General features: G+C 36.0%; 2 protein-coding genes across 2 annotated transcripts; both read left to right on the top strand.

Annotated features, from left to right (window-relative positions):
• The first annotated feature begins 320 nt into the window (after positions 1–320).
• LOC148951384 (uncharacterized) lies at positions 321–971 on the top strand. Its single transcript, XM_089091082.1, has one exon. It carries the CDS (start codon positions 321–323, stop codon positions 969–971), a length of 651 nt encoding a protein of 216 aa, XP_088947208.1.
• LOC148951383 (uncharacterized) lies at positions 957–10,062 on the top strand. The gene is made up of 6 exons (XM_089090270.1): positions 957–2,424; positions 5,597–5,758; positions 6,664–6,834; positions 7,922–8,151; positions 8,314–8,823; positions 8,986–10,062. Exons 2-6 carry the CDS (start codon positions 5,689–5,691, stop codon positions 9,319–9,321), a joined length of 1,317 nt encoding a protein of 438 aa, XP_088946396.1. The 5' UTR covers positions 957–2,424; positions 5,597–5,688; the 3' UTR covers positions 9,322–10,062.
• Positions 10,063–27,932: the final 17,870 nt, after the last annotated feature.

Here is a 27,932-nt window from a genome sequence, read left to right as displayed (position 1 = left end):
GTGTAGGAATAAAGTGAAGCAAAGCTTTTTTAGGAATGTTTTCTTCACCTGTCTTTAAAAAGGGGGATAGATCCAAAGCTGAAAATTATAGACGTATCAGCCTCACGTCTGCTATTGCAAAAGTCCTTGAGAGAATTGTTAATGATGCACTTCTTCAACACCTTTGTTACTAATGAAATTATCTCCAACAGGCAGCATGGCTTTCTCCCGGGATAATCTGTAGAAACTAACCTTCTAGACACTTACAAACAGGTTACCCAGCTAGTGGACAAAGGCCTTCCTGTTGATTTGATGCTTATGACCTAGCCAAAGCATTTGATATGGTCCCACATAATTGGCTTCATTTTAAGCTAATAGCAGCAGGAATCCACCATGAATTAGTAGACTGGCAAATGAACTCCCTGACTGGTAGATCTCAGACTGTAAGGCTCTTTACAACAGATAGCAAATGTACCTACTCTCAGCCCTGTAATGTTCTAACCAGTGCTCCCCATCGAACAGTTTTGGGACCCATATTGTTTCTTCTTTATATAAACAACGTAATTACCAAAGTCAACAACCACTTAACCCTTTATGCTGATGACTCAAAACTATTTGGTGTATCTGATAACTCATTGATACAATCTGACCTTGACCACATTCAGGTATGGACAGATAGGTGGTTTCTCTCTTTCAACATATCAAAATGGATCACCATTTATTTTGGTCACAATAATCCGTTGCACCAATGCACTATGAATGATAACCAGACATCATCCCACATTCCCCTCCAAACTTGCACCAGTGGCAAAGACCTGGGAGTCACAATAGATAATCTTCTGAAGTTCCATGAACACTCCGCAAAAACTGTTTCCAAAGCAAATTCTAGTCTTGGACTAATTAAAAGAGTACTTACTAGCCAATCACACATAATCTTCTTGAAGCTATACAAGGCTACTGGGAGACCAGTTTTGACTTTGGAACCTGCCTAGCTGATCCTTTTTACACAGGTGATATACAGTTGATTGAAGGTGTACAAAGGAGGGCCACCAAGTGCATCTCTGGAGTTGGTGAGAAACCATATGGTGAAAGACTATCTAACCTATCATTGTCAACCAACCCCAAAATAAGCTCTTTAACCAGTTACCCAATAAAAGACAAACATGAGGTCATTGTAAGAAGCTTCATATGCCCCAAGTTACAGTAGAATCAGACAAGATTCTTTAGCCAAAGGGTCATTAATGATTGGAACTGTTTGCAAGGAGACAGTGTCTTCAGCATCAGCTGAAGTTTTTAAAAGGAGACTCAACAAAGAATGGGAAGCCAAAGCTTCAAGATACAACTGGAGCTGTCCATCATCTGTGTCTCATAAATATTGATTACTATATGTATATATAAAACAGAGTTGTGCTAGGATGCTGGTGCTGCTTGTCATACCCAACTATCTTGCATACTCTATCAGAAATTGATGTTGTATGGTGGTGTCTGCTCTAAACTACAGAAGAATGGTCCCATTGATCATTCTTATCTGTGGTCACTGTTATCAAGTGGCATTAAATTGCATCTATCCTAGCATGCTCTATGTTGGAAGGTGTGTCACTGGGCTGTAAACACAGTCACAACCTTGTTCTTTTATGTTTTGTGTAAAATGTTTTTTAACTGCCACCTCAACAACGGAGCCAAACAGATCCAACTTTGGACCTTAATTTGCTCTGAAGTGCGAATTAAGGTAACTAAGGTAATGATGCTAGTAAGTATTTTTGTATTAATTAAAGTTGTTATCAGAATCTAATAGTGTTTTCTTCAGATGACCCTGAACTGTAAACTAGTACCATATTTCATTCTGAAAAGGGTTAGCTCTGTATTAGCAGCAAATATCTTCATCGTTTACCAATATTATCATACATTCTAGCTCCTACATTAAATTTGTAATTTTCTTAGTTTTGGATTTATGTCTGCAAGCTATTTAGTGCAAAATTTACCATAATGTAATATTGAAAAATATAATAATGGAAGAAAACTTGATAATCTGATTAGTAAAAACATTCTGGTTACTGCACTTTGGTCCTGTGAAGTAACATTGGTCCAAAACCACAAAAAAAATTTATGAGCCCATATTTTACCTAGGCTTACAGTAAGTTTGTTTTTTCTTAAATGTGATTGTTATGAAGGATCTCTGACCCAGCTGACATTATAAGGTTAGTTTGTTTGTTCCAAAAAAAAATTTGAAAATTCTAAAATTTTTTATACCACCATCCAAGTGTCCTCTATAGTTGCACTTGTAGATAAGCCAGCTGATTTGTTTTTTCAGATAAGCTGTTTGCCATGGACCTCAGCCACAAGCACGGAAAATTTTTTTGGAAAACAGCAAAGATTTACAACTCTGATGGTCAAAAGCCTAAAAACTGTCACTTTTAACTGAATTTTTTAAAACTGAATTTTCAGGTAAATATATAATTAGTGGGGAGGAAGGGGAAAGGTGGAGGTAGAAAATGGTATTTAATCCCTCTTTATTTTAAGGAATATTTCTGGTTTATGTTGTTATTATGAAAGTAAAGAGTAGCCTAACAATTCACCGCAAAATTAGCAGAAATTATTCTTTATAGGAGGGGTGCTGCTCCTTCCTCTTTCCAATCTCCCCCTTGTGGTTATGGAAGCTTTGGAGGATGCTCAGTAGATTGGAAATTGAATATTCTAGCCCTTTTTATTAGTTAATAGTGACTGGAGACCAGCCAGCCCCTGTCCTAAAACTGTTTTTAAATCTGGTCCTTTTGTTGTCCTCATGGCACCTGATCAACATTTGGAGGTACCTATTCTGTACTTTCTTTTGCTGCTCAATTTTACGTGTGGAGGCATTATCCGTGAGTGTGGTAATTTCCATAGGGACAGAATGTTCTGGGAGAATTATCTGCTGTAGAATTTTTTGTGGGGGGGGGGGAATGCTGCCCCCAGTATATTCAGAAAAGTGTTGACAGATTTTTTTAGTGTTTTTTTCCTCAGAAGGGAACATTCTAAAATTATGAAAACTACTTTTAAAATTTTCTAAAGCTTGATTAAATCTTTTCTAAAAGAATCCCACTTTTAAACCCCCTCCCTTATGTTAGAAATAAACCCTGCATTATTTATATACAGCTACCCTGGGAAAAATACAATTTCTTTGTTAAAGGTGTGACCTATTTAGATCATTTATTGCCACAAATGTCAATATACTAGTTTTAAGAACAAAGAAACAAACTATGCAGCCAATTTTGAGGCCAAACCTTGGTACAGCTATACATCAGCTACAGCTACATTTTTTACTTGTTCCGATTTTTGCTGTCCCTTGTCTTCTAACAGCGAAATTATTTATTCTTCTCTTTGATTTTATATCTTATGATGCTTGCTTTCTTACTATTACTTGTAATTCTTGCTGCCACTTATCTTTCAACCACATATTTCTTTGTTCTTGTTATTGCATATCTTTTAACCATATATTTCTTTGTCCTTCACTTTCATTTTTATTTTACTTTATTTCACATTGTCATGTGTATTGTACATGCATATCTCTTCATTCTTCACTTTGTTTTTTGACTTGTTGTGATTGTTGCCGACGCAAGTATTCTAACTGTATATTTCTCTGTTGCTCATTTGTGTTTATCAGTACCTTAGGCATTTTTTACCTACCGTTTACCTCAATTGCTCAGATTGGTCTCATCCCATTTGATGATCTAGGTTGTTGCTTTATCCTCTAGGTACTATGAAAACTGCATAAGACACCTTCTGTAAATTGACGCATTACACTGGATGTCTTATGCTTGGCTATGTTCCTTTTGTAATGTTGCATGCGTCATTTATTTAAAAACAATATGATCACTCCTGAAGGGGGGGATGTAGTTTATTCTCTTGTATGAGCATATGAAGAAATATGTCAATATGATCTCATGGGCATATGCAGCACATGTAGAAATATGCTCATAAATATGACCTCAATCATATGATTATTTTTCAAAATTTAGCTCTATAGAATTTTCTCAAACCCTTGATCTATTTAGATATTCATGATCTATTCGGGCCAGAAAATCCCAGGATACCAATTTTCCAAAATATTTTTGACAAGCCCTGATTCTTGCTGTTGCTTATAATACTTACTGTGACCTTTTTTTCACTTTCAATTTTGACTTGTAATTGTCGGTTTTGCAAGTATTCTAACTGTATATTGCTTTTTCTTTATGGTCTTGGTTATTCATTCGTCTTCTAGGTATTATGAAACTACATAAAATACCTTTTGCAAAAAGACTCATGTTACTTTGATTTTATACTTATCTATGTTTCTTGTTTAATTTTGCCTGCATTAAAAAATATTAAAAATGATAAAATAACTACTCAGACAAATATGACATATGCTCTTGAAATTTGCTCATAAATATGATGTCATTCACGTTAATCTTTTTTTTCGAAAACTCAGGCTCTTAAAGAATTTTTCAAACTCAAAAGTTTTAGTTCACAAAAGCGCATTAGTTTTTTTTCAAAACGTGTTTTTAACCATTTGTTGACAATGAGGTTTGGTTCACAAAAGTTTAGAAGGGCACCATTAAAAGGGTTCGACGGCCAACTTCTGGTGAATATGTGTTTGAAATTAACGCTATTTTAAAGGGTTTCAGGCTGTTTCAATATCTGTGTACTTTGTCTTAGGTTACAGCTGTCACTGCAACCATGGTATATAGAACATTTTTTGAATAGGGATATTTTGTTGGTTTTTACATCAGTATTCCGTCTTAAAGTGTAATTAAAAAGTTATAGTAAAAATGTGAAATTGGTTTCATAATAACATTGGCAAGGGTGCTGAAACCATATTTTGATAAAAAAAAATTAATTGAGGGTAAATTTAGACCTTGTCATTAATGGGTCCCAAAAAGATTTTCCTCCTTAGTTAACCTAAACAATTTATTAATTTTCAGAATTATTTTAGACATTTATTATTACATTTTAGTGGATATTAAAAAACTAAAGACTTATTTTTCTGGAAATACTATTTAAATTGCTTGAGTTTCACTTTAGATTTGAACTTAAAATTCCTTTAGAAGGTAATTACTTAGTTTTTAATATTTTTTTTAATTGATAAATGCAATGCTACTGCATAATATCTTTTTGGATCTAATTTTAGATCTATTGTCACATTCTTGCAGTTCCAAAAGTAAGAACAGCTGGATATACCCTCTTGGAAAAACATAATGGCATATACATAATAGGCATACAATTTGCAGCGTTTTAAGCAATAAAACCATGAATAAAGCTTTCATTAGAGGAGTTAAACCACATTTTCCAACCTAATTGTTTTTGGCTTGGAAAATTCACTAAAAAATACAGCTAACAGAATAAGCTAAAAATTGTATTTTTCCTATTTTACCGTGAAAGATTATTGTAAATTAAAATCAACAACTGAATTTTAAAAATAGTTACATAAAAAGGCAGTTTTTGACTTTTTGCACCCTCTTCTTAAAATTGATAATCAGATTTCTAATGATTTTGACTGCTGAAGGAGTTGAGCCTGTGGTTTTAACTGTATTAAAATAAAATATGCTTTGCAGTGGTTAAAAGTCATTATTAGTCATCAATCATTAAATCTTTTACATTTTAGGATTCTCCTGACTAAAATCTGTGTCGTATCCAAGTGTTGATGATAGTATTATACTTCTCATAATTTGCTTTAACCCCATTCCAAGATCTTTCATGGACTTGCCACAAGTTCCGAAGATGGAGGATCTCATCACTGTTCCAGAGGATTCTTTCATTAAAAACGGTAATTCTATACAGTTAAATTTTCTGTTACAGATTAAAAGAAAAGCTATTTTGCTCTAGAAAATAATCGTCCCTTTTTTTCTCTTTTCTCATTAAGTGGCCCTAAGAAAAAAAAGTAACTGTTTGTGTTCTTGGATCTAACGACAAAGATCTGAGAGGTGATAAAAGTGGCTTCTTTGTGCCACAGAACATATTTGAATTCAGATTATTAGCTTTATTGTTAAGTTTGGTGAGTCAAGTAATCATCCTGTAGAAAATGTTTCTGTCAGTTTTTTCAATGTGCAGGTATGATCAACGAAATAATACCACCAAAGCAGGGGTAGTCCTGGGGCTTATGATGGGAATATCAAGTTACAAGACATGTAAGAGAGGAATAAAGATAGCTGAATCCAGCTGTTAAATTTTGGGAGATTGTAGTTTATATTTTATTTTTTGGGAACTAATGCAGTGTGTTTATTAAGCTATAAAATGTTCGTTTTTTGGTTTTATTTTATTGTTTGGGAACTAATGCAGTGCGATTATTAAGCTGTAAAATGCTTATTTTCTGATTATATTTTTTTTATTCAGTATTCATTTTTTTATTGAATATGATATTCTAAATATACACTTATCCAGCTACTAGTTCTTTGTTATGCATTTTATTTTAGGAATTTCAGGTTTTTGTTTGTTCTATGTTAATGAATTTCGTTGAATGTTTTAGATTCTCTTTTGCTTTAGAAAAAGCAGATTTTAAAAACGATTTGTGAAAAAAACAGAATAGCCTATAAATTTAATTTTATGTATATATATATAATGCTTGTGTATTTACATTTTTACACGTGACTAAAAAGAAAAAGCAGACACATTTGTTTAGTAAGCTTCACTGTTATATTTGTCTATGTCTGTTTAATTTAAAATTTGTTTCAGAATTTGAAGACGCTTTACCTGATGACCATGAGAAGCCCTTTCATTTTCCAGACCATCTTTTGTCACCAAAACTTGAAGATAGTCCCTTGCTCAATTTACCTAGCATTTCAGGACCATGTAAATTTGAATACGACACCCAGGAATTGCAACCCAAATGTTCTAACAATGAAGGTATATCTGAAACATTGTGTTTTTGTTGATTGAAATGTATTGCATGGTTTGTTGATTGAAATGTATTGCATATTATTTTATTGGACAAAACTAGGACAAAAGAATTTAATCTTAAGTTGGAACTTTTGTTTTATCTTTTTCCAATGTGCAGGTGTTTGCCAAACCGCTTTTGTATTCTTTAATGAACATTTCTAAATTTTCTCTTGAAAGTGGTTTAGCAGGTTTTATTATTTTTCAAAAGGCTTAATAAAAAGCCTTTAAACTGCATCTCTATATAAATTTTACGATCCATATTTGTAGTGTATATTTCTCTTCAAATTAAGAGATAAATCTGTCTATTATTTTGATTTCAAGTCGACTTTGAAAGAAATACAAAATTGGCTGTTATTGTTTGAACTGCCTAACAGACATTTTTAGTGTAGAGTATTCACTTACTGAAAATACTAGATTCAAGCAAAAATACAAATAGTGATAAATCCTTTTAATACAAAGTGAAGAAGGATGACAAAAACACCGGATATTTGCTGATGACGGTGGCACTATGTGTGACCGAAATATCTGGAATTTTTTTTTTGTTTTCAACTGTCTATTAAAAAGATTTATCCCTATTTAAAATGTTGTTTGTAAGAACTGAGGAAAACGTGACTTTCATCGTTTTTTTTTTTTATCCAGAACTTTGTAACTACCACAAAAATGTTTATCTCAACATATGATATGCATTCTTTTAGCTCTTCCTCTTTTAGTTACAATACTTCCTGATAATTGTTGTAATATTTCTTCTCCTTCGCTTATGGTTTGATTGACACCACGGTATACTTTTTGATCATTTAAGGTTTAATTTTTGCTCTTTCGTTCCGTTAGAATAACTAATTTTAAAAGCTTATATAAGTATCATCATGAGGGAGAGAAGAGGAAAGTAAAATTAATTGTTAAAACCTTTCGGAAGATATACTGTTTTGTTTGTTTTTAACTCTGTGGACTTTCAAAGCATTTTTAAATATGTGTATTTTGTTTTCGGCTTTAAGAGTTTTGATTTTTGTGTTATTTGGTTTTTGTTTTTTTAACTCATGGACTTTTAAACTTCTAGGTCACTTTTCACCACACGTGTCTGGACTTCACTTACAGGGAAACACGTCACTAGTTGTTTCAAAGAATCCATCTACGAGTGGTTCCTCAATTGCGTGTGCATCTGAATCTGAAGGAAAAGGCTTAGTAAATAATAAAACTTGTTTGAAAAGTGACCTTCAGAGTAAAAAGAATGAAAAATTGAAAAGACATCAAAGAATTAATCAAAAGAAAAACATATATAAATGTAAGGTGTTTGACAAATTCTTTTCTCTAGTGTGCGATTTGAACTAGCACCAAATAGTGCATACGGGTGAGAAACCGTTTAAATTTAATGTATGTGACCAAACCTTTTCTCAAGCATCAGCTTTGAACGCCCATAAAAGAGTGCATATTGGTGAAAAACCGTTTAAGTATGATATTTGTGACCAAACCTTTTCTCGAGCAAAAAATTTGAACACCCATAGTAGAGTGCTTACGGGTGAGAAGCCTTTAAAGTGTGATGTTTGTGACCAAACCTTTTCTCAAGCATCAAATTTGAACACCCATAAAAGAGTGCATACGGGTGAGAAAGGGTTTATATGTGATGTCTGTGATGCAACCTTTTCTCAAGCACCACATTTGAACCGGCACCAAAGAATGCATACAGGTGAAAAACCGTTTAAGTGTGATGTTTGTGACCGAACCTTTTCTCACGCATCAAATTTGAACACCCATAAGAGAGTGCATACGGGTGAGAAACCGTTTATATGTGATGTTTGTGATAAAACCTTTTCTCAAGCACCACATTTGAACCGGCACCAAAGAGTGCATACAGGTGAGAAACCGTTTAAGTGTGATGTTTGTGACCAAACCTTTTCTCAAGCATCAGCTTTGAACACCCATCAAAGAGTGCATACGGGTGAAAAACCGTTTAAGTATGATGTTTGTTATCAAACCTTTTCTCAAGCAAAAAGTTTCAACACCCATAAGAGAGTGCACACGGTTGATAAGCCTTTTAAGTGTGATGTTTGTGACCGAGTTTTTTCTCAAGATTCAAATTTCAACTCCTATAATAGATTGCACACGGTGAAAAAGCTATATAAGTGCGATGTTTGCGACAAAACCTTTTCTACAGCAGGAAATTTGAACAGTCATCGAAGAATGCATACAGGTGAAACGCCATTTAAGTGTGATTTTTGTGACCGAACCTTTTATCACGCATCAAATTTGAACGCCCATAAAACAGTGCATACGGGTAAAAAACCATTTAAGTGTAACGTTTGTGACAAAACCTTTTCTAAATCATCACATGTGAACCGACACCAAAGAGTGCATAGAGATGAGAAACCGTTTAAATGTGATGTATGTGACAAGACGTTTTCTCAAGCTGCAAACTTGAACACACATCAAACAATTCATGTGGGTGAGAAGCCGTTTTAATTTTATGTCTGTGACCAAACCTTTTCTCAAGCAGCACACTTGAACTCCCATCAAATAATGCATATGAGTGACTAGCCAATTATATGTTATGCATATGAGAAGTGTTTTTCGCAAGTTGGCAGTTTAAACACACGTCAGAGACTGCGTACACGTGAGAAACCATGTGATGTCATATGTGACACCGTCACATATGTGATACCATAACCGTCATATCTGATGTGTGTAGAAACATTTGTCTGACTTTAGAAATTTTATTAGCATTAACGAGTGCATACAGGAGTTTAGGAAGATTGTTGTATCCTCAGTGGTTTGTGGCTATTATTCCCACAACCAATTAGTAATACATTGAATTAGTTTTTTCTATGTTTAGTTTTTTAGCAATTTTAGTTTCTTTAGAATATCTAGATCTTATCAATTTATTTTAAGCATCAATTCATGTCTAGATTTCAATTTCGAGACAAGATTCCCAAAATCGGGAATAGTTCCGGTCCATAGCTCTTCTTCAGACGGGTTCGCAGTTGTTGGTTCCTGTCCTGTAGCTGAATTCAATATTATTGAACTGCCAGTGTTGAACTTGATCCAAAAAGAAGCATATCTTTGAATGTGATTATTGTCTGAGATTCTCCCAAAATGATACAATCAATGTCCTCAGCTGAAAGATAAAATTCTTCTTACTATACAGTGGTAATTTGCCCTTTTATGCCATATACTCATAGGAATACGAGGGAAGCTGCAAAATTTTAATTTTAACGATTCATACTTTTTTTTATCCTCATACTTATCCCCTAAAATCAAATACATTGGATTTTACTGACAGAAAAGATAAATGTACAAAAGATACAAGCGTACAAAAAAGCTCGTTCTCAACCCTAGAAGCTTACCAGGTACGACAAATAATACTAACTTTACATAAAATGGAGCCCTTTTAATCTTATATATAGTAAACCACACTAAACTATATTTGAAAATGAAGATTCATGCAAAGGTTAAATTTCACTCCTAAAGGATACTAAGACATAATTTTGTTAAAATTAAATAAAGTATATATTTTTCATCAAATCAACGGTATCCTCCAAACTTGCATTATACGCGAAAAACATGAGTTAGTGAAACAAGTTGGTACCCTTCAGAACACTGCCTCTTCGATCGCCGTCATCGTAACTCAGCGTCGAGCCATCAACCGACAATTTAATCTTTTTATTCATTTACATCAACAACAAACTACTGCAAAAACGACAAGACTAATTTTAGCCTTTCATACTAAATAGAGCAAACATCCCAAAACAAAAACTATTTACATCCTTTTACTGACCGGACTGTAAAAGAGTACGATCCCAAATTTCTGGATAACAGTCTTGTTAATGTTTTTGTCTTACTACTACTTTTGAACAAGAACTTGACCTGTAGTGCAGAGGGTACGTGAGGCAAGTAAGTTGCGTATGTCTCTGAGAAGTTGATTTTGTGTCCTGGAGCAGCTTTCTAATCCAACTGCTACGAGAGTAGCATGAAAGGTAAGATACGGTTTCTTTAGCAGTGAGCGGACGATTAAATTTTAAAAGGGGTGTATGATTCCATTGCTCTGCCTCAGTTTTAAGAGAAGAAAATGAAATAACAGACTCAATCGAAATCACAAACAGAAATGACTCGTAATAGTAGATGGCACCATTCTCGGATTTGATACAAAATGCCCAATCTTTCAATGGCTCATTTTTTCCATTTATAATTCTATAAAATATTTTGGCAAAGGGAGAGGGAAACGTGAAAAATTTACTTGCATTTTAAAAAACACTTTCAGGTTACACTGTAACTTCGGTTTGGATTGGCACACACTTTCCTGCTTGCCTGAGCAAATTTTTCCACTCGAAAGGAAAATCGCGACAAATAAAGACAAAAGCTTGTTTAGTCAGTTCAGTTAATTTTTTCTGAACAGACCTTAAAAATCCATTTCAGTCCACACAACGTGTGCCCTTGCTCAACGACAAATAACAAATCATCCTTTTTGGTCCCAGGCAAAATTTGTATGGAACATTCGAAATATATCGTTATATCCACTAATCCAATTTCATTTCCATGCCAGCAGAGAGGTCAGGCTACCGACAAAAGGTATACAATACAAATGTCCAGCTGAACAATTTCTAGTAACTGATGAATGTGGTGAATGTACTCAGTTTTAATAGATATTTTCATGAATGTTGCCTATTAAAAGCAGATTTCTTTAGAAAACTTGATTTTAACTAAAGAAAAGTCAGAAAGTTAAAAATAATTTATGGAATAATCATTAATTTTCTGTTAAGTGCTTATCAGTTTTAATTTTCATGATCCATTATTAGATTTTAATAAAATTTTAGGCGTAATGCACTATAGTTCTAAGGTTTGGGGGTATGTGAAGGGTGATAGGCTAGAAACAGTGCAATTAGGATATTATAAGAGGTGGCTAGGGATAAGTAAGCACACAAATAGTTTAGTAGTTAGAGGTGATTTAGGTTTGTTTTCTTTAAGAAGTCGTAGGCTAGTTAACATGGTTAGGCTTTGGGAAAAAATTTTAGTGATGCCTAGGGTGCGGGTGATGAAGGCGGCTTACTTAGAAATGTTGAAGGGCCGCTCAGGTAGGGGTGAAGTTTTATTTTTTAAGGGGGGTTTGAATAAAAATGAAATAAAGTGATTAATTGAAATGAGGGCTGGTAGTTTGCCACTGAGCCAATGAAGAAAGATTATTGGGAGGGAAAAGTCAAAGGCTGTTTCATATTTTAGTCCTATTTCTGTAAGTTTAGATTAGACTGTGTATCACTTGATGTGTGAATGTGAGAAGTAGAGTGATTGGAGACTGAACGTGTTTGGTAGGGTGGTTTATGATTTTGAGTGGTTGGTGAATGTGTGTGCGGATGAGTGTTTTATGGGTATCAGAAGCTTGGTACGATTCCTTCGTCTCGCGATGAATCATAGAAGTAGATTTCTGTAGAAATATGTGCAATTTCTTTGTAATGGTTCTTTGTTTATATTTTTTGCCATGGCCTATGGGCTTTTAGCACAAATAAATTATATTCTATTGTTTAATAAACAGGAATTGGTCGCCTAATAAACATGTCAAGACTGCCTTCCAGTATACATTACCAATATACTGCACGGCTTCAAGGTACGCTTTAAAACACCACCCCTTCAAAATTATATATTTAAAAAAAACTATTTCAAAATCAAAATTTTCAAGGAAAGAGCTGCCTAAAATCAAATCAGAGCAAAAATGAATTCAAATCATAATTCGAACAAAGAAAAGAATAGGAATTACTATCAGTGATTAAATAAAACCCAAAACAAACAGAAGTTACAATCAATAATCAAGCTAAAATTTAAAAGGCCAAACCACCATTTGTGTTTTACTGGAACAATTTTTATGTCACGCTGTATGTTTTTATTTTTCATAGCATCAACAACAACAAAAAGAGAAAGAAAATCACATTAATAACCCTGATCCTAGACATCGCAATTGCACTGGTTAAGTTAAGAGCGATCAAGCTTCAGTGTATTTTTGTTCCAAGCCACTTTATATGGAAAGATATGTCTTAGAAACATTTTAGAGGGCTAATTCGATTAAAAATTTGTAATTCTAGTTCCATTTCAAGATTCAAAAGTCATTGGATGGCAACCATCATCCCTCCAACACACCTTTTAGCTATCCTCTCCTTAATGACAATCTGATAAAAATTTTGTTATGGTCATTTTGTTCAAAATAGTTGAAAGTTCTAATAACCATGCCTCTGGAAATAACTTGACCCCCCACAGCTGAGGGGCAAGGATGTAAGTTTTACAAGTCTCCCATTGTTTGTACAGATTTTGTTATTGGGAAAGGGGGTATGTTTGTTCCTAGGCCTCCAAGACGGCTAAAGGTATTAAAGTGGAGCTTTCAAGGAATGCTGAGGGGGATTTTAAACTAAATCAAAACACACTAACTGCATGCAAGACGTGAAAAGGTCGTATCAGCATTATCGTAAGAACGTCTTTGGATGTTAAGTTGAAACTTTCAGGGCAGCTAGAGGAGGGTGTTGAGCTAACGAAAAGACATTTAATGCCTTCTACTACTATTATCACTACTAATTCTGCTGCTATCACTACTATGACTAATGTTATTACTACTATTACCGCGATTGCGACTACTTGGAAATGGAACTGCGAATTTATTTCTGCTTGTGTTTGGTTTAATTTAGCTCTTTATTTTCCTTCGAAAAACTTCTTTAGTGGTTTTTTATAATTAATTACTGAAAAAAATTAATGAAAATAGACTGGCTGTTTAAAGTCAAAGACTAAGGATAAAAAAAAACTCACAAGAAAATATTTGCTGGAATTCAACGAGCTGAAGAGGGTTGGAATAGGGAATCTAGAAAAGAAATAAGCGCTCAAAACGAATATTTGGGGGCACTTTCAGATTTTTTTTGTGCCAAAGGCAAATAGAGCGTATCTGCAGAAATAAGAAAAACGAAGATAGACTTTTTCTTCTGGGGAGCTTTTTGAGTATTTTCTATGGTAGAATATTTCTACCTGAGGCCAATCCAACATCAAATTCCCCCACCCCGGAAAATACCCCCCTTCCCGTGGAAAATAAGGCTTTCCAAATTTTATAACTTTATTTGAGTTTTTTTTTCGTAGGGGGAAGGAGTTTTGGTACTTGTGTATTATGGGCAACTCACTCAAGTTTACGCTGTTTAAAACTCGAGAACAAACCGGTTTCTTCGTTAGTTTTTTTTTCAGCTTAGCGCGAGACAAGACAAAGACAAGTGACAGAATATATGGAAAATATATAATTTTGGTTATATTTTTACAAATAGGGGGGGGGGTTAAGTATTTGGATAGTTTGAAGTCAGAAAAGAATTCTTTCTAGGTATATGGCCACTAAAAAATTACAGAAGAATAGCGAGGTATCTGGAAATTTTATTAACTAAAAAAAAAAAATCCCATTGTAAAGTAAATGTAATGTTTCATTAAAGTGTTTTTTCCAATTGTTACATGTTTTTTTTTCAATGACCGTTTTTTTCAAGTACGTATTAAGTACTATTACTAGGTTAATGTAGTGATTCATTTAAGTGTTTTATGATGATCGCTGATCAAAGTTTATGTTATTTGTGCCTTTCATTTATGTTATTTTACTGTATCCATGGCCGTATATTTGGCTTTAAAATACACTTATCTATCTATCTATCTAATATGCAGAATAATTGTACCAAACACATTTTGCATGCAGACCCGCTATACTTTACCCTCCCCCCTCCCTAATGTGCAAATCTATAGCTCAAATTTGTTTCTAAAGTAACGAAGAAACTAACGAAAAAACCTGCGTGTTCTCGAATTTTACACAGTGTAAACTTGAGTGAGTGGCGCGTGATACACAAGTAACAAAATTCCTTCCCCCAACGGAAATTAAAAAATAAAACTCAAATAAAATTCTCAAATTTGAAAAACCTTATTTTCCGTGGGGTGGGAGGGGGTATTTTCTGCGGGTGGTATTTTTCGAAAGGGGTATTTTCCGGGGGAGTGTTTTCCGGGGGGTAATCGCCGGGGAGCTAAACGCCTAGAAAAGTCTTTCACGTTTGTCTTGACTGAATTTGCACTTGCGTGCATTAAAGGTTTTCGAGTTCGTCAACAGATAGACATCAGTGTGAAATAGCTAAACTGCTCGCAGTACTAAGCTTTTTTGCAATCTCCCTTCGTCTACCGTACCTCTCCCGATGTTACCCAGATCTTCCCACTACTGGCTTCTTTGTGTAACAGTTATGTACTCAGTGGAAACATTCAAGTTAATGCCCTTAGCCGTTCCTAAGATATTGCAGATACACCCTTTTGATAACCTCGATGCACATATCGTCTTTTGATTTAGTTTAACGTTTCCCTTAATATTCCCTGAAGTTTCACCTTAATACCGCTAGGTCTATTGGACACAGCCAGAATCAAATATTCCCCCTTCCCCGAATCATAAATTCTATTTATAAATAGTGAGCAGATTGTATAATTTACAACTTTCGCCCCAGGAGTTGTGAGAGGTCATGTCATTCTAGTAGGCATAAATTTTCCATAGCTCTTTCCTGATGACATCCTCTCGCCCTATTTGGGGACGAGCTGTGTTTTGTTTGGCCCTTGATGGCAGGCCGACAAGGACGGTCTTTGGCAATATGTCATCCTTCATCCGCAGAATGTGTCCTAGCCATCTCAACCTTTTTTTTTTTACTAATTCCCAATTGAATGAGTTTCTTCCATAGTTTCTATGGCAATTTCTTCCGTTTAAAGTGACCTGGGGAAAAAAAATGTACAATACATGGATTTAATTTTGTTCTTCTTTAGGCAGCACTGCTGCTTTGTCTATGGCGTGGATTGGTTTAATCAACGAGTGGAATATAGAGCCTCTTAACTTAAATTTAATAGAAAAAAACGGAATAAACTACACATTTAATAGTCTTAAGATTCAACAAGAAAAAAAAACGGAAAGGGTGTTGATAGAAAATGAAAGGGCCTCATATTGGTTGGGAATCGGAAGTTCTATGGCGCTTTTTAAGGGATAAAAGTCAATGAGTGGCAACCTACGTACTTTCTGTGTGTTTTCTACAACAGGACACCTCTATAATCCTATACCGCATCGTACCAAAATTCACTCATAGCCATTTTTTCTCATAAAAGTTTAAAGAACAGAATGCCTTAGTAGATAATATGATCTATGCAGCCCAAGGACAACGAATGTAAGTTGCACAAATTCTTCATCATTCACAAACAGTTTTTAAAGTAGATAAAGACGAATATGTTTGATCTTAGTTGTCCTATTAGCTTGCAAATTTCCGGGATCGTTCTGCAAGCCAAGGAAGCCTCAAATTGCTTTGTTAGAATCCTGATTATTTACTTAGGCAGCGCAATAGCGTAAATGTAGTTGGCACAATGTATTATATATTTGTTTATTTTTTTGGTCCTAGACCAGGGCACTTCGTATCGAAGGAGTTGTCGTAGAAACTTCTAAAAAAGGTTTATTCGATTGGAAATTGAAAGGACTAGTTCCCTTTTGAATGGTCGAAAGTGATTGGAGAGCAACTAAACCCCCTCTCACGCCCCTCATTTTCCCAAACACATCCAATCGAACATTTTGAGATACCCATATTGTTCAACTTAGTTGAAAAGTCAGGAAATTAAGTCTTTCAGGATGACAACCCCCCCCCCCCCACACACAAACACCCAGGGCAAAGATTGTAAGTTATACCCTGGAGGCATATAAGGTTTTTTATAGAAAGTGTTGTCGTAGAAACTTCAAAAAGGGCTCATTCGATTGGAAATTGAGAGGGCTAGTACCATTTTAAAAGTCGAAAGTGATCAGAGGGCGAATGCCCTCTGAATGCCAAATTTTGATAGAGTAATTTTTTTCAGCGTTGAAAGATCTGGAAATCATCTCTTTGAAGATGATAACCCCCGAACCTTAAGACAAGGGTTGTGATTTATGCCTTTCGGGCATATAACGTTTTTTATAGAAAGTATTGTCGTAGAAACTACAAAAAGGGCTCATTCGATTGGAAATTGGGAGGAATAGTGCCCTTTTTATTAGTCGAAAGTGATCGGAGGGCAAATGCCCCCCAGGCCCATAGTTATGATTATAAAAATTATGTATAATAATTAATCACATATTTCCCATCTATTGTGTCACTTGACTTTGTCTTGTATCGTGCTAAGCGGAAACAAACCGGTTTGTTTTCGCGTTTTACACAGCGTAAACTTGAGTGAATGGCGTATAATACACAAGTACAAAAATTCCTTCCCCCTACGGAAAAAAACTCAAATAAAGTTCTCAAATTTGGAAAGCCTTATTTCCCACGGGGGGGGGGGGTACTTGCCGGGTGAGTATTTTCCCGGGGGGTGTTTTCCGAGGGGTGTATTTTACGGGGGGGAGGGTATTTTCTGCAGGAGGGAACCGCCGGCCAGCGTCTAAATAGCGTATCTTAAGAATTGATTTGTGTATTAAGTTGGAACTCTCAGAGAATACTAAAAGGGGAAGATTAATTGACCAAAAGGCAATATGTGCACGATAGTATTAAGTTGAGTAGTTATACTACTGCTGTGAGTAATATTACAACTATACCTAAGGGTATGAAGGTGAAATTTTCAGAGAATATTTCTGAAAATTTCTGTTGTACGGACGACAACCTGCCATCCGTATGCAGACTGTCAAAATGGCATATCAGCAATATCTAGTAACAGTTTCATGTGTGAAATTAACACTTACAACGTTTGTTCTGGGGGATGTTGAACTAACCAAAAGATAATGAGCGTGTTCCCGGTCCGACGAAAAGTTAATAATATTTAATACAAATTTAATATTTCGTTCCAGGTGAGAGCGAATGAACAGCTGGAACGATCGAAAATTAAATTCGTATTAAATTTTGTATTAAATTTTTGTGAATACGGTTAACTAGCGTATTTACTGAATTACCTTCTGTACATTTATCATCAAAGTGGGAAAAATGGAGGTAAATGAACAATCTAATAGTAATTAACGAGTATTAAGGGACCAAAACTCTTATTTTTCATATTTTATTCATTCCTTATTAAAATTGCTCGTGTTTTAATAATAAATTACAATGCATATTAAAGCATTAATTAATAAACTGTTCCAGGTTGGCAGTTAATTCGTATTAAATTTGAAGTACGTACGAATTAAATTGCAATTTGCACCCGGAACACATTCAATATTTGCATCCTAATACTACTGCTTCCACTCCTACAACCACTGCTACTGCTACAAAGACTGTTACTTTTAACTCTACTCCTTCTGCTTCTACAGTAGTACTATAACTACTGGTGCTAGTACAACTACTAATAAACCTAAGGGTATTAAGGCAAAAATTTTTGGGCAATATTGTAATTGTACTGAAATATATCTATGCCCAAATAGGTTGTCAAGAGGACGTATCAACAATGCTTCAGGACTGGTTAATGGTGTTAGGTTAAAAATCTGAAGGGAATGAGAAGAAATCATAGGCAGCGCGCTAGCGCTGTCTAAGTAAAGAACGATGTCGGCACAATGTGTTTTTTTTCTCCATACCCGGGCACTTCGTATCGAAGGAAGTGTCGTAGAAACTTCGAAAGTGCTCGTTCGACTCCAAATTCGAGTGGCTAGAGTCCTTTCTAATTGTCAAGAGTCATTGGAGGATAACTAGGCCCCCCTCCGAATATTATGTCCCCACACATATCCAATCAAAATTTTTAAATAGCCATTTTGTTCAGCGTGGTTGATATCCAGATAGAAAATATGTTTTTGAGGACGAAACTTCCCCACAACCCACAGGGCAAGGGTTTTATGTTATGCCCTGGGGGCATATAAGGTTTTTATAAAAGGCGTTGTAGTTGAAACTTCAAGAAAGACTCATTCGATTAGAAATTCAAAGGGCTAGTGCCCTTTTTAATAGTCAAAAGTGATTAGAGGGCAACTAGCCCCCCACGCCCATCATTCCCCCAAACATATCCAACCAAAATTCATACCCGGGCAGTTCGTATCGAAGGAGGTGTCGTAGAAAATTCGAAAGGGCTCATTTGATTGGAAATTGGAGTGGCTAGTGCCCCTTTTTATAGTCGAAAATGATTGGAGGGCAACTAGCCCCCCCCACGAACATCATTTCCCCAAACACATCCAACTAAAATTTTGAAATAGCTATTTTGTTCAGCGTAATGGATTTCCAGATAGGAATTATGTTTTTGAGAAGGACACTCCGCCCACTACCCTCGGGGCAAGGGTTGTAAGTTATACCCTGGGGGCATATAAGGTTTTCATAGAAAGTGTTGTCGTAGAAACTTCAAAAAGGGCTCATTTGATTGAAAATTGAAAGAGCAAATGCTCTCATAGTCGAAAGTGACTGTATGGTAACTAACCCCCCCTCTTACACCCACCTTTTCCCCAAACACATCCAATCAAAAATTTGAGATAGCCATTTTGTTCAACATTGTTTTAAGTTCTGGAAACGAGGTCTTTGAGGATTACAACCCCCTCACAGCCCTCGGGACAAGGGTTGTAAGTTATCCCTTGGGGGCATATAAAGTTCTTATAGAACATGTTGTCATAGAAGCTTCAAAAAGGGCTCATTCGATTAGAAATTGAAATGGCTTGTGCCCTTTTTAATAGTCGAAAGTAATTGGAAGCCAACTAACACCCATTGTAATTGGAAGCCATTTCCCCAAACACATCCAATCAAAATTTTGAGATAGCCATTTTGTTCCGGGCAGTTAAAGTTCAGAAAATTATACCTTTGAGCAGGACACTCCCCCCACAGTCTTCAAAGCAAGGGTTATAAGTTATGCCCTCTGGGCATATAAGTTTTTATTGAAATCTTGTCGTAGAAACTTGAAAAGGGGCTCATTCGATTGGAAATTCAAAGGTCTACTTCCCTTTTTAATAGTCGAAAGTGTTTTGAGGGCCACTAGCCCCCCTTTCTGGCCCACCTTTTCCCCAAACACATCCAATAAAAAATTTTAGATAGCCATTTTGTTCAATGTTGTGGATTTCCAGATAGAAATTATGTTTTTGAGGAGGACACTCCCCCACAGCCCTCGGCAAGGGTTATAAGCTATACCCTGGGGGCATATAAGGTTTTTACTGAACGCGTAGTCGTAGAAGCTTCAAAAAGGGCTCATTCGATTGGAAATTGAAATGGCTAGTGCCCTTTTTAATAGTCAAAAATGATTGGAAGGCAACTAACACTTCTTCCGCGCCCACCATCTCCCCAAACATATCCAATCAAAATTTTTTGATAGCCATTCTATTCCACGAAGTTTAAAGTTCAGGGAATTATACCTTTCAGCAGGACACTCCCCCACAGTCTTCAGGGCAAGGGTTATAAGTTATACCCTCGGGGCATATAAGGTTTGTATTGAAATGTTTGTCGTAGAAACTTGAAAAAGGGCTCATTCGATTGGAAATTCAAAGGGCTAGTGCCCTTTTTAATAGTCGAAAGTATTTTGGGGGCAGCTAACCCCCCTCTCACGCCCACCATATCCCCAAACTGATCCATTTTCAGATAGCCATTTTTTTCAACGCAGTTGAAAGTTTTGGAAACTCGTTCTTTGAGGATGACAACCCATCCCCCCCACAACCCCTAGGGCAAGGGCTTTAAGATATGTTCTGGGAGCATGTAAGGCTTTTATTGAAAGCGATGTTGTTAAAACATCCAAAAGGGCTCATTCAATTGAAAATTGAAAGGGCTAGTGCCCTTTTAATAGTCGAAAGTGATTGAAGGGCAACTAACCCCCCTCTCATGCCCACCATTTCCCCAAACACATCCAATCATAATTTTTAGATAGCCATTTTGTTCCGAGCAGTTAAAGTTCAGGAAATTATACCTTTGAGCAGGATACTCCCTCCACAGTCTTCAGAGCAAGGGTTATAAGTTATGCCGTCTGGGCATATAAGTTTTTATTGAAATCTTTGTCGTAGAAACTTGAAAAGGGGCTCATTCGATTGGATATTCAAAGGTCTACTTCCCTTTTTAATAGTCGAAAGTGTTTTGAGGGCCACTAGCCCCCCTTTCTGGCCCACCTTTTCCCCAAACACATCCAATCAAAATTTTTAGATAGCCATTTTGTTCAGTGTTGTGGATTTCCAGATAGAAATTATGTTTTTGAGGAGGACACTCCCCCACAGCCCTCGGCAAGGGTTATAAGCTATACCCTGGGGGCATATACGGTTTTTACTGAACGCGTCGTCGTAGAAAATTCAAAAAAGGCTCATTCGAATGGAAATTGAAATGGCTAGGGCCCTTTTTAATATTCGAAAGTGATTGAAAGGCAACTAACACCCATTCCACGCACACCATTTCCCCAAACATATCCAATCAAAATTTTTAGATAGCCATTCTATTCCACGAAGTTTAAAGTTCAGGGAATTATACCTTTCAGCAGGACACTCCCCCACAGTCTTCAGGGCCATGGTTTTAAGTTAAGCCCTCGGGGCATATAGGGTTTGTATTGAAATGTTTGTCGTAGAAACTTGAAAAAGATCTCTTTGTATTGGAATATCAAAGGGCTAGTGCCCTTTTTAATAGTCAAAAGTGATGTGAGGGCAACAAGCCCCCCTATCACGCCCCCCATTTCTCCAAACACATCCAATCAAAATTTTTAGATAGCCATTTTTTTCAACGCAGTTGAAAGTTTTGGAAATTAGGTCTTTAAGGATGACAACCCATCCCCCCCCCCACAACCCTCAGGGCAAGGGCTTTAAGTTATGCTCTGGGAACATGTAAGGTTTTTATTGAAAGAGATGTTGTAAAAACATCCAAAAGGGCTCATTCAATTGAAAATTGAAAGGGCTAGTGCCCTTATAATAGTCGAAAGTGATTTAAGGTCAACTAACCCCCCTCTGACGCCCACCATTTTTTCAAACACATCCAATCATAATTTTTGGATAGCCATTTCGTTCCGAGCAGTTAAAGTTCAGGAAATTATACCTTTGAGCAGGATACCCCCTCCACAGTCTTCAGAGTAAGGGTTATAACTTATACCCTGTGGGCATATAAGTTTTTATTGAAATCTTTGTCGTACAAACTTGAAAAAGGGCTAATTTGATTGGAAATTCAAAGGTATAGTGCTCTTTTTAATAGTCGAAAGTGATTTGAGGGCAACTAGCGCCCCTGTGTCGCCCACCTTGCGCCCAAACACATGCAATAAAAATTTCTAGATAGCCATTTTGTTCAGTGTTGTGGATTTCCAGGTAGAAACTATGTTTTTTAGGAGGACACTCCGCCACAGCCCTCAGGGCAAGGGTTGTAAGCTATACCCTGGGGGCATATAAGGTTTTTACTGAACGCGTCGTCATAGAAACTTCAAAAAGGGTTCATTCGATTGTAAATAGAAATGGTTAGTGCTCTTTTTGATAGTCAAAAATGATTGGAAGGCAATTTACACCCCTTCCACGCCCACCATTTCCCCAAACATATCCAATCAAAATTTTTTTATAGCCATTTTGTTCCATGAAGTTTAAAGTTCAGGAAATTAAACCTTTCATCAGTACGCTCCCCCCACAGTCTTCAGGACAAGGGTTATAAGTTATACCCTCGGGGCCTATAAGGTTTGTATTGAAATCTTTGTCGTAGAAACTTGAAAAAGGGCTCATTCGATTGGAAATTCAAAGGGATAGTGCCCTTTTAATAGTCGAAAGTGATTTGGGGGCAACTAACCCCCTCTCACGCCCACCTTTTCCCCAAACACATCCAATCAAAATTTTTAGATAGCCATTTTATTCAACGCAGTTGAAAGTTTTGGAAATTAGGTCTTTAAGGATGACAACAGATCCCCCCCCCCACAACCCTCAGGGCAAGAGTTTTAAGTTATGCCCTGGGAGCATGTAAGGTTTTTATTGAAAGTGATTTTGTCAAAACATCCAAAAGGGCTCATTCAATTGAAAATTGAAAGGGCTAGTGCCCTTTTAATAGTCGAAAGTGATGGAAGGGCAACTAACCCCCCTCTCATGCCCACCAGTTCCCCAAACACATTCAATCAAAATTTTGAGATATCTATTTTGTTCAACGTAGTCGAAAGTTCTGGAAATTATGTCTTTTAGGATGATAACCCCATCAGAGCTTTCAGTGCAAGGGTTGTAAGTTATGCCCTGGGGGCATATAAGGTTTATCTAGGAAATTGTTGTAGAAATTTCAAGAAGAGCTCATTTGATTGGAAATCGAAATTACTCTTTTTAATAGACTAAAGTGAAGGAAGAGTAATTAACCCTTATCTAACATCCACCCTTTCTCCAATAACACTCAATTACAGTCTAGAGATAGCCATTTTGTTCACCGTAGTTGAAAGTTCTGGAAATTATGTAATTAAGGATGACAAACCCTTCAGAGTCCCCAGGGCAAAGGTTGTAAGTTATGCCCTGGGGGCATATAAGGTTTTTAATGATAGAGTTGTCGTAAAAACTTCAAAAGGGGCTCATTCAGTTGGAAATTGAGAGGGGCTAGTGCCTTTTTTAATAGTTGAAAATGATTGGACGGTAACTAACCCCTCTCTCACGCCCACCATTCCCCCAAACACATCCAATAAAAATTCTCGGATAGCCATGTTGTTCAACGTAGTAGAAAGTTCTGGAAATTAGGTCGGTGAGGTTGATAACCCCTCCCCCCAGCCCTCAGGGCAAGGGTTGTAAGTTATCCCCTGGGGGCATATAAGGTTTTTATTGAAAGCGTTGTCGTAGAAACTTCAAAAGGTCTCATTTGATTGGAAATTGGAAGGCTAGTGCATTTTTTAATAGTTAAAAGCGATTGGAGAAAGACTAACACCCCTCTCACGCCCACCATTTTCCAGACACATCCAATCAAAATTTTGAGATAGCCATTTTGTGTAACGAAATTAGGGCTTAGAGGATGACAACCTCCCTTACAGCCCTTAGGGTAAGAGTTGTTATTTATGCCCTGGGCGCATATAAGGTGTTTATAGGAAGTGTTGTCGTAGAAACTCAAAAAGGGCTCATTTGATTGGAAATCGAAAGGCCTAGTGCCCTTTTAATAGTCAAAAGTAATTGGAAGGCTTGACATTTTTATAGTAAAGATCGATGTGGGCATAATGTATTGTTTTTTGTTGTTTTTGTTGCTTAGACCAGGGCACTGTGTATCGGAGGAGTTGTTGTAGGAACTTCGAAAAAAGTTCATTCGATTGAAAATAGAAAGGGCTGATGCCGTTTTTAATAGTCGAAAGTGATTGGAGGGAAACTAATCCCCCTCCCACGCCCACCCTCCCATTTGACTTTATGTTTAAAAACTAAATGTTGCCATAAGATTATTTCAAAATGCACTGTATTAATACTAATTCCCAATAAGGCATCTCAGCAATATCCTAAGAATGACTGAGGGTTTTATACCCAAACTTTTAGTACTACTTCTTCTTTTACAATTTAGCCAAATGAAAATAGTGTTAGTGTATCAAAACTATCAAAGAAAGTAAACAGATTTTTTTTGCGAATGGTATTAGGTTTTTTATTTCAGGTCAAGAGGCCGAGGTATGAAACTAAATTAAACCCTACTATTTGTGTCCAGATTTTTAAAAGGGTGTATGTTGTTGAAAATTGCTGAAAATTTTTCTCCTGCGTATAAATAGCAGGCCAAATTTAAAAATACGAAAAGATTTAAAGTATTATTTTCTTTTTCTCTGAAAAGACTATGTCAATATAAAACGAACAAAAATTAATTAAAAAAACTTTTTCCACAAAATAAGTTTTTCAAAGAAAAGTAAAGAACTCCATTAAACAAAAATTGAGCAAAAATAAAATCATATAATCTACCAAGCTCGAAACTACCACAAATCAGCAGAAATAAATAAATGAAACCCAAAACGATTAGAAATTATAATGAATAACCGAGTCAAACTCAAAACGAGCAGAAATTAACATAAGAAGGGCTCAAAATCCCTATTGCTTCCAAAGGCCGAAAAATAAATTGCACTTTCCTGAAAAAAATATAAATGAATGTGCATTGTCAGTTTAATATACATATACTAATTTCTTAATTTCTGCTCGTTTTGAGTTTGACTCTGTTAATTATTGTAATTTCTGTTCGTTTTGGGTTTCATTTATTTATCGATGCTGATTTGTGGTAGTTTTACCCTTGGTAGACTATTTTATTTTATTTTTGCCCATTTTTGGTTTAATGGAGTTCTTTACTTTTCTGTGAAAAACTTATTTTGTAGAATTTTTTTATTTTTTACAGAGAAGTATAATGTAGAAGATGTGCATTGTAGCTTAAGCAGTTACTACTAATAACGTCGAGGAATTGGACAACAATTCTGAAAAAAAATTTACTCAACATTTTACATCACCTTGGCAATAGCTGTTTTCGTAAATTCAGAGGGGGCGTTAGCGATGACGTTGCCGACGCATTGAAAGTACTAAGACCAAAAGTAGTGCCTCTTTTTACTTTTCCTTTCCCTTCAAAAATACTGAAGAGTCATTAATTCACTCGCTTAGTGTAAAGGCCATATTCCATTTCGAAAAGATTTACCACTGTTATAAAAAAGATGAAGACGAAAAGAAGAGAAAAAAACTCCAAATCAACCCGACGTATAGTAAACAAAGAAAATAAAATTTGGAATAGAACAGCTTTTATTCCAAGTGTATGAGAAAATCCGAGCTTTAAATATACTAACTCTAGTTTTAAATTAAATTAAAACCATTCGACATCTTAAAAATCATTTTGCGAGCCTCAACGGTGGCTGATCGTCTCAAAGACAAATGGCTCACAAGACAATTTTTCAAGTACCACAGGGAACTTCAAAAGCCGCCAAATTAATTAAATGATATTTCCTTCAAATGTAGTAAAAATTGACAATGGATCTTAAGTGTGTCAACAGTTCAGAAACTAACTAGAGCCTAGTTATAATAAAAAAAATCTTTTAGTTATTGTTAAGCAAAGCGCTGTCCATTCAATGTACATACAGGGTAAATAATAACAACCCCTGTACCGGCAAGAATTATAATCAAAGCAGGTGTCACGACAGGGAACCCCTGGAGCTGTCACATAACTCAAGTGGTATTTCCTTTAAGCTGATTTTTATTTTTTTAGGGATTACCCTTTCCTGAACTTCAAAAAGAAAATTCTGCTCCATTTAATCAAAACAAAATTCATACTTTTTTATTATGTAAGTAAATCTGAATATCTGTATCTAAAATTTCCAGGAATCTATGTGTCGACATTTATGGTAAGACCGACCAATAAATTCTAAATAGTTTGGCCACACAAACTAATACACTTCTTGACCGACAAAATAGGCCTTAATTAAAAATTCGCCTTAATTAGAAAACTACTCAAGGTGAAAGAAAAAAGCCTTAAGTGCAACCTATTATAATGGTTTTCAAATTCCCAATTCATAGATGCGTAGTTTCTTTTATTTCTGATACAATTTCTTGGCATAATTGGCAACCAATCGGTTATAATGGATTATTTTCAAACTTAATTAATTATAAATTAAAAAGAGTTAATACCTTCAACAACTCTGGCATTTCTAAAGATTTTCTTCTTCGGCTTAAAAATTCTACTTTTTCATTCAGAAAGGAGCTTTCATCTGCACTTAAGGTTTGAAGCTTGCTTTTTAGACCATCAGATATTTCACCAGATTTCCTTCTAACTTTGTGGCTCACACTCCCTTGTGAGTCGCCACTAGACTGACGCTCAAACAAAGACTCTCATTTTTACATTAGCTACTGCTTAATCCTGAGGCTGTAAAGGACGAAGAATCAAAGGATAGAGAAAATTTATCTGAAGCCTTTATTATACGAATTTATCTTGTGGGGTATATGGCAGACCTTTTTGAATATTTATACCGAAAAACTATTCTATACTATCGACAATAGTAGTAATGGCATAAGGCCTTCAAGCGCGTCCATAGCAGATTTACATAGGATTTCCGTGGCAGCCCTCCGACGGCATGACAACCCTGGAAAGATTCCGAGTGCTTGCCCTGGCAAGATTCCGACAACATGCGCATGTGTTTTTGATTGCTATGTAATATGGATGACGTAATTTGATTAATCGGAGTGTAGTCGGGATAATACACAAGTACTAATACATGATGTTATTAGCACCTGTGCAATGCGGTCAGCTGCTTCTAGGTGTTTCAGTATTTTTCAGTATTGGCAAGATTCCGAGCGCATGCCCTGGCAAGACTGAAAACATGCCCTGGCAAGATTCCGAGTGCAGCCCTAGGAATTTAAAATAGGATTTCAAGCGCATCCCTATCCCTTTTCCCATAGGATTCCAAGCGCGCAGATACGGAAATTAATACAGGATTTCAAGCGCAGCCCTGTTTCTTGCTCGCATATTTCCCATGACACTCCCCAGGTGTTCCAGTATTTCCCCTAGCAACTGCCATTGTTTTTCAATCATCCCTCTAAAAATAAAAGCTCTCATATATATGTCTAGACCACTATTCTGTACTTCTCTTGTCCCAGGACCTTCAAATATAGAAGACTCATGCAAAACCCTGTGTGTTCTGGGGACGCTATAAATAGCTGAGGGAAGGATATGGATAGTTCCGTTATCACACCATCCCGTTATCTACCCAAGAAATGGATAGTTCCCGTTATCAAAAGGTGAATTTCTAGTATTTCCTAACCCCCCCTCCTACAAGCCCCATCGTCCCCTTCACACACACCATCTTGTTTATACTCATTTGTCAGCTCTTATTATCCATTATTTACCATGTAAAAAGCCCATCCCCCTCCCCACATTTGATGATAATTAATGAATTCAAAAGGTATTTTTCGTTTCCGCTGACAAATACGTTTTTCTGCAAATCTTGTCTTTTCCCCCTCCTACCTGTAAAATCTTAGCATAGAATCCATCAAATGTGTCAAATCTATCGCATGCCCTTCGTCTAAATTAACAAAACAAGAGTGTTATTCCCAGTTGTGATTGTGTGGAAAAGGTCTTTTACCTGCAAAATTGACGCATAATAGATTTTATGGGGATGAAGTATTTCTTGATACGATTAATTTTGTTTTGGGGGGGGGGTGGAAATTGCGTATAATGACAGTGCTTCTCACATGAACACGCTAAGGTGAAACAAATTGCTTCTTCACTTGAAATGTAATTTATTAATTAAAGGGGACGGACTCACTTAGC

Source organism: Artemia sp. Qi Xiang Cuo, chromosome 6 (assembly GCF_049724085.1).
Source record: "Artemia sp. Qi Xiang Cuo chromosome 6, ASM4972408v1, whole genome shotgun sequence".
NCBI classification, from domain to species: Eukaryota; Metazoa; Arthropoda; class Branchiopoda; order Anostraca; family Artemiidae; genus Artemia; species Artemia sp. Qi Xiang Cuo.
Note: the sequence above shows the minus strand (reverse complement) of the source record. Positions and strands in the feature narration are given on the sequence as shown.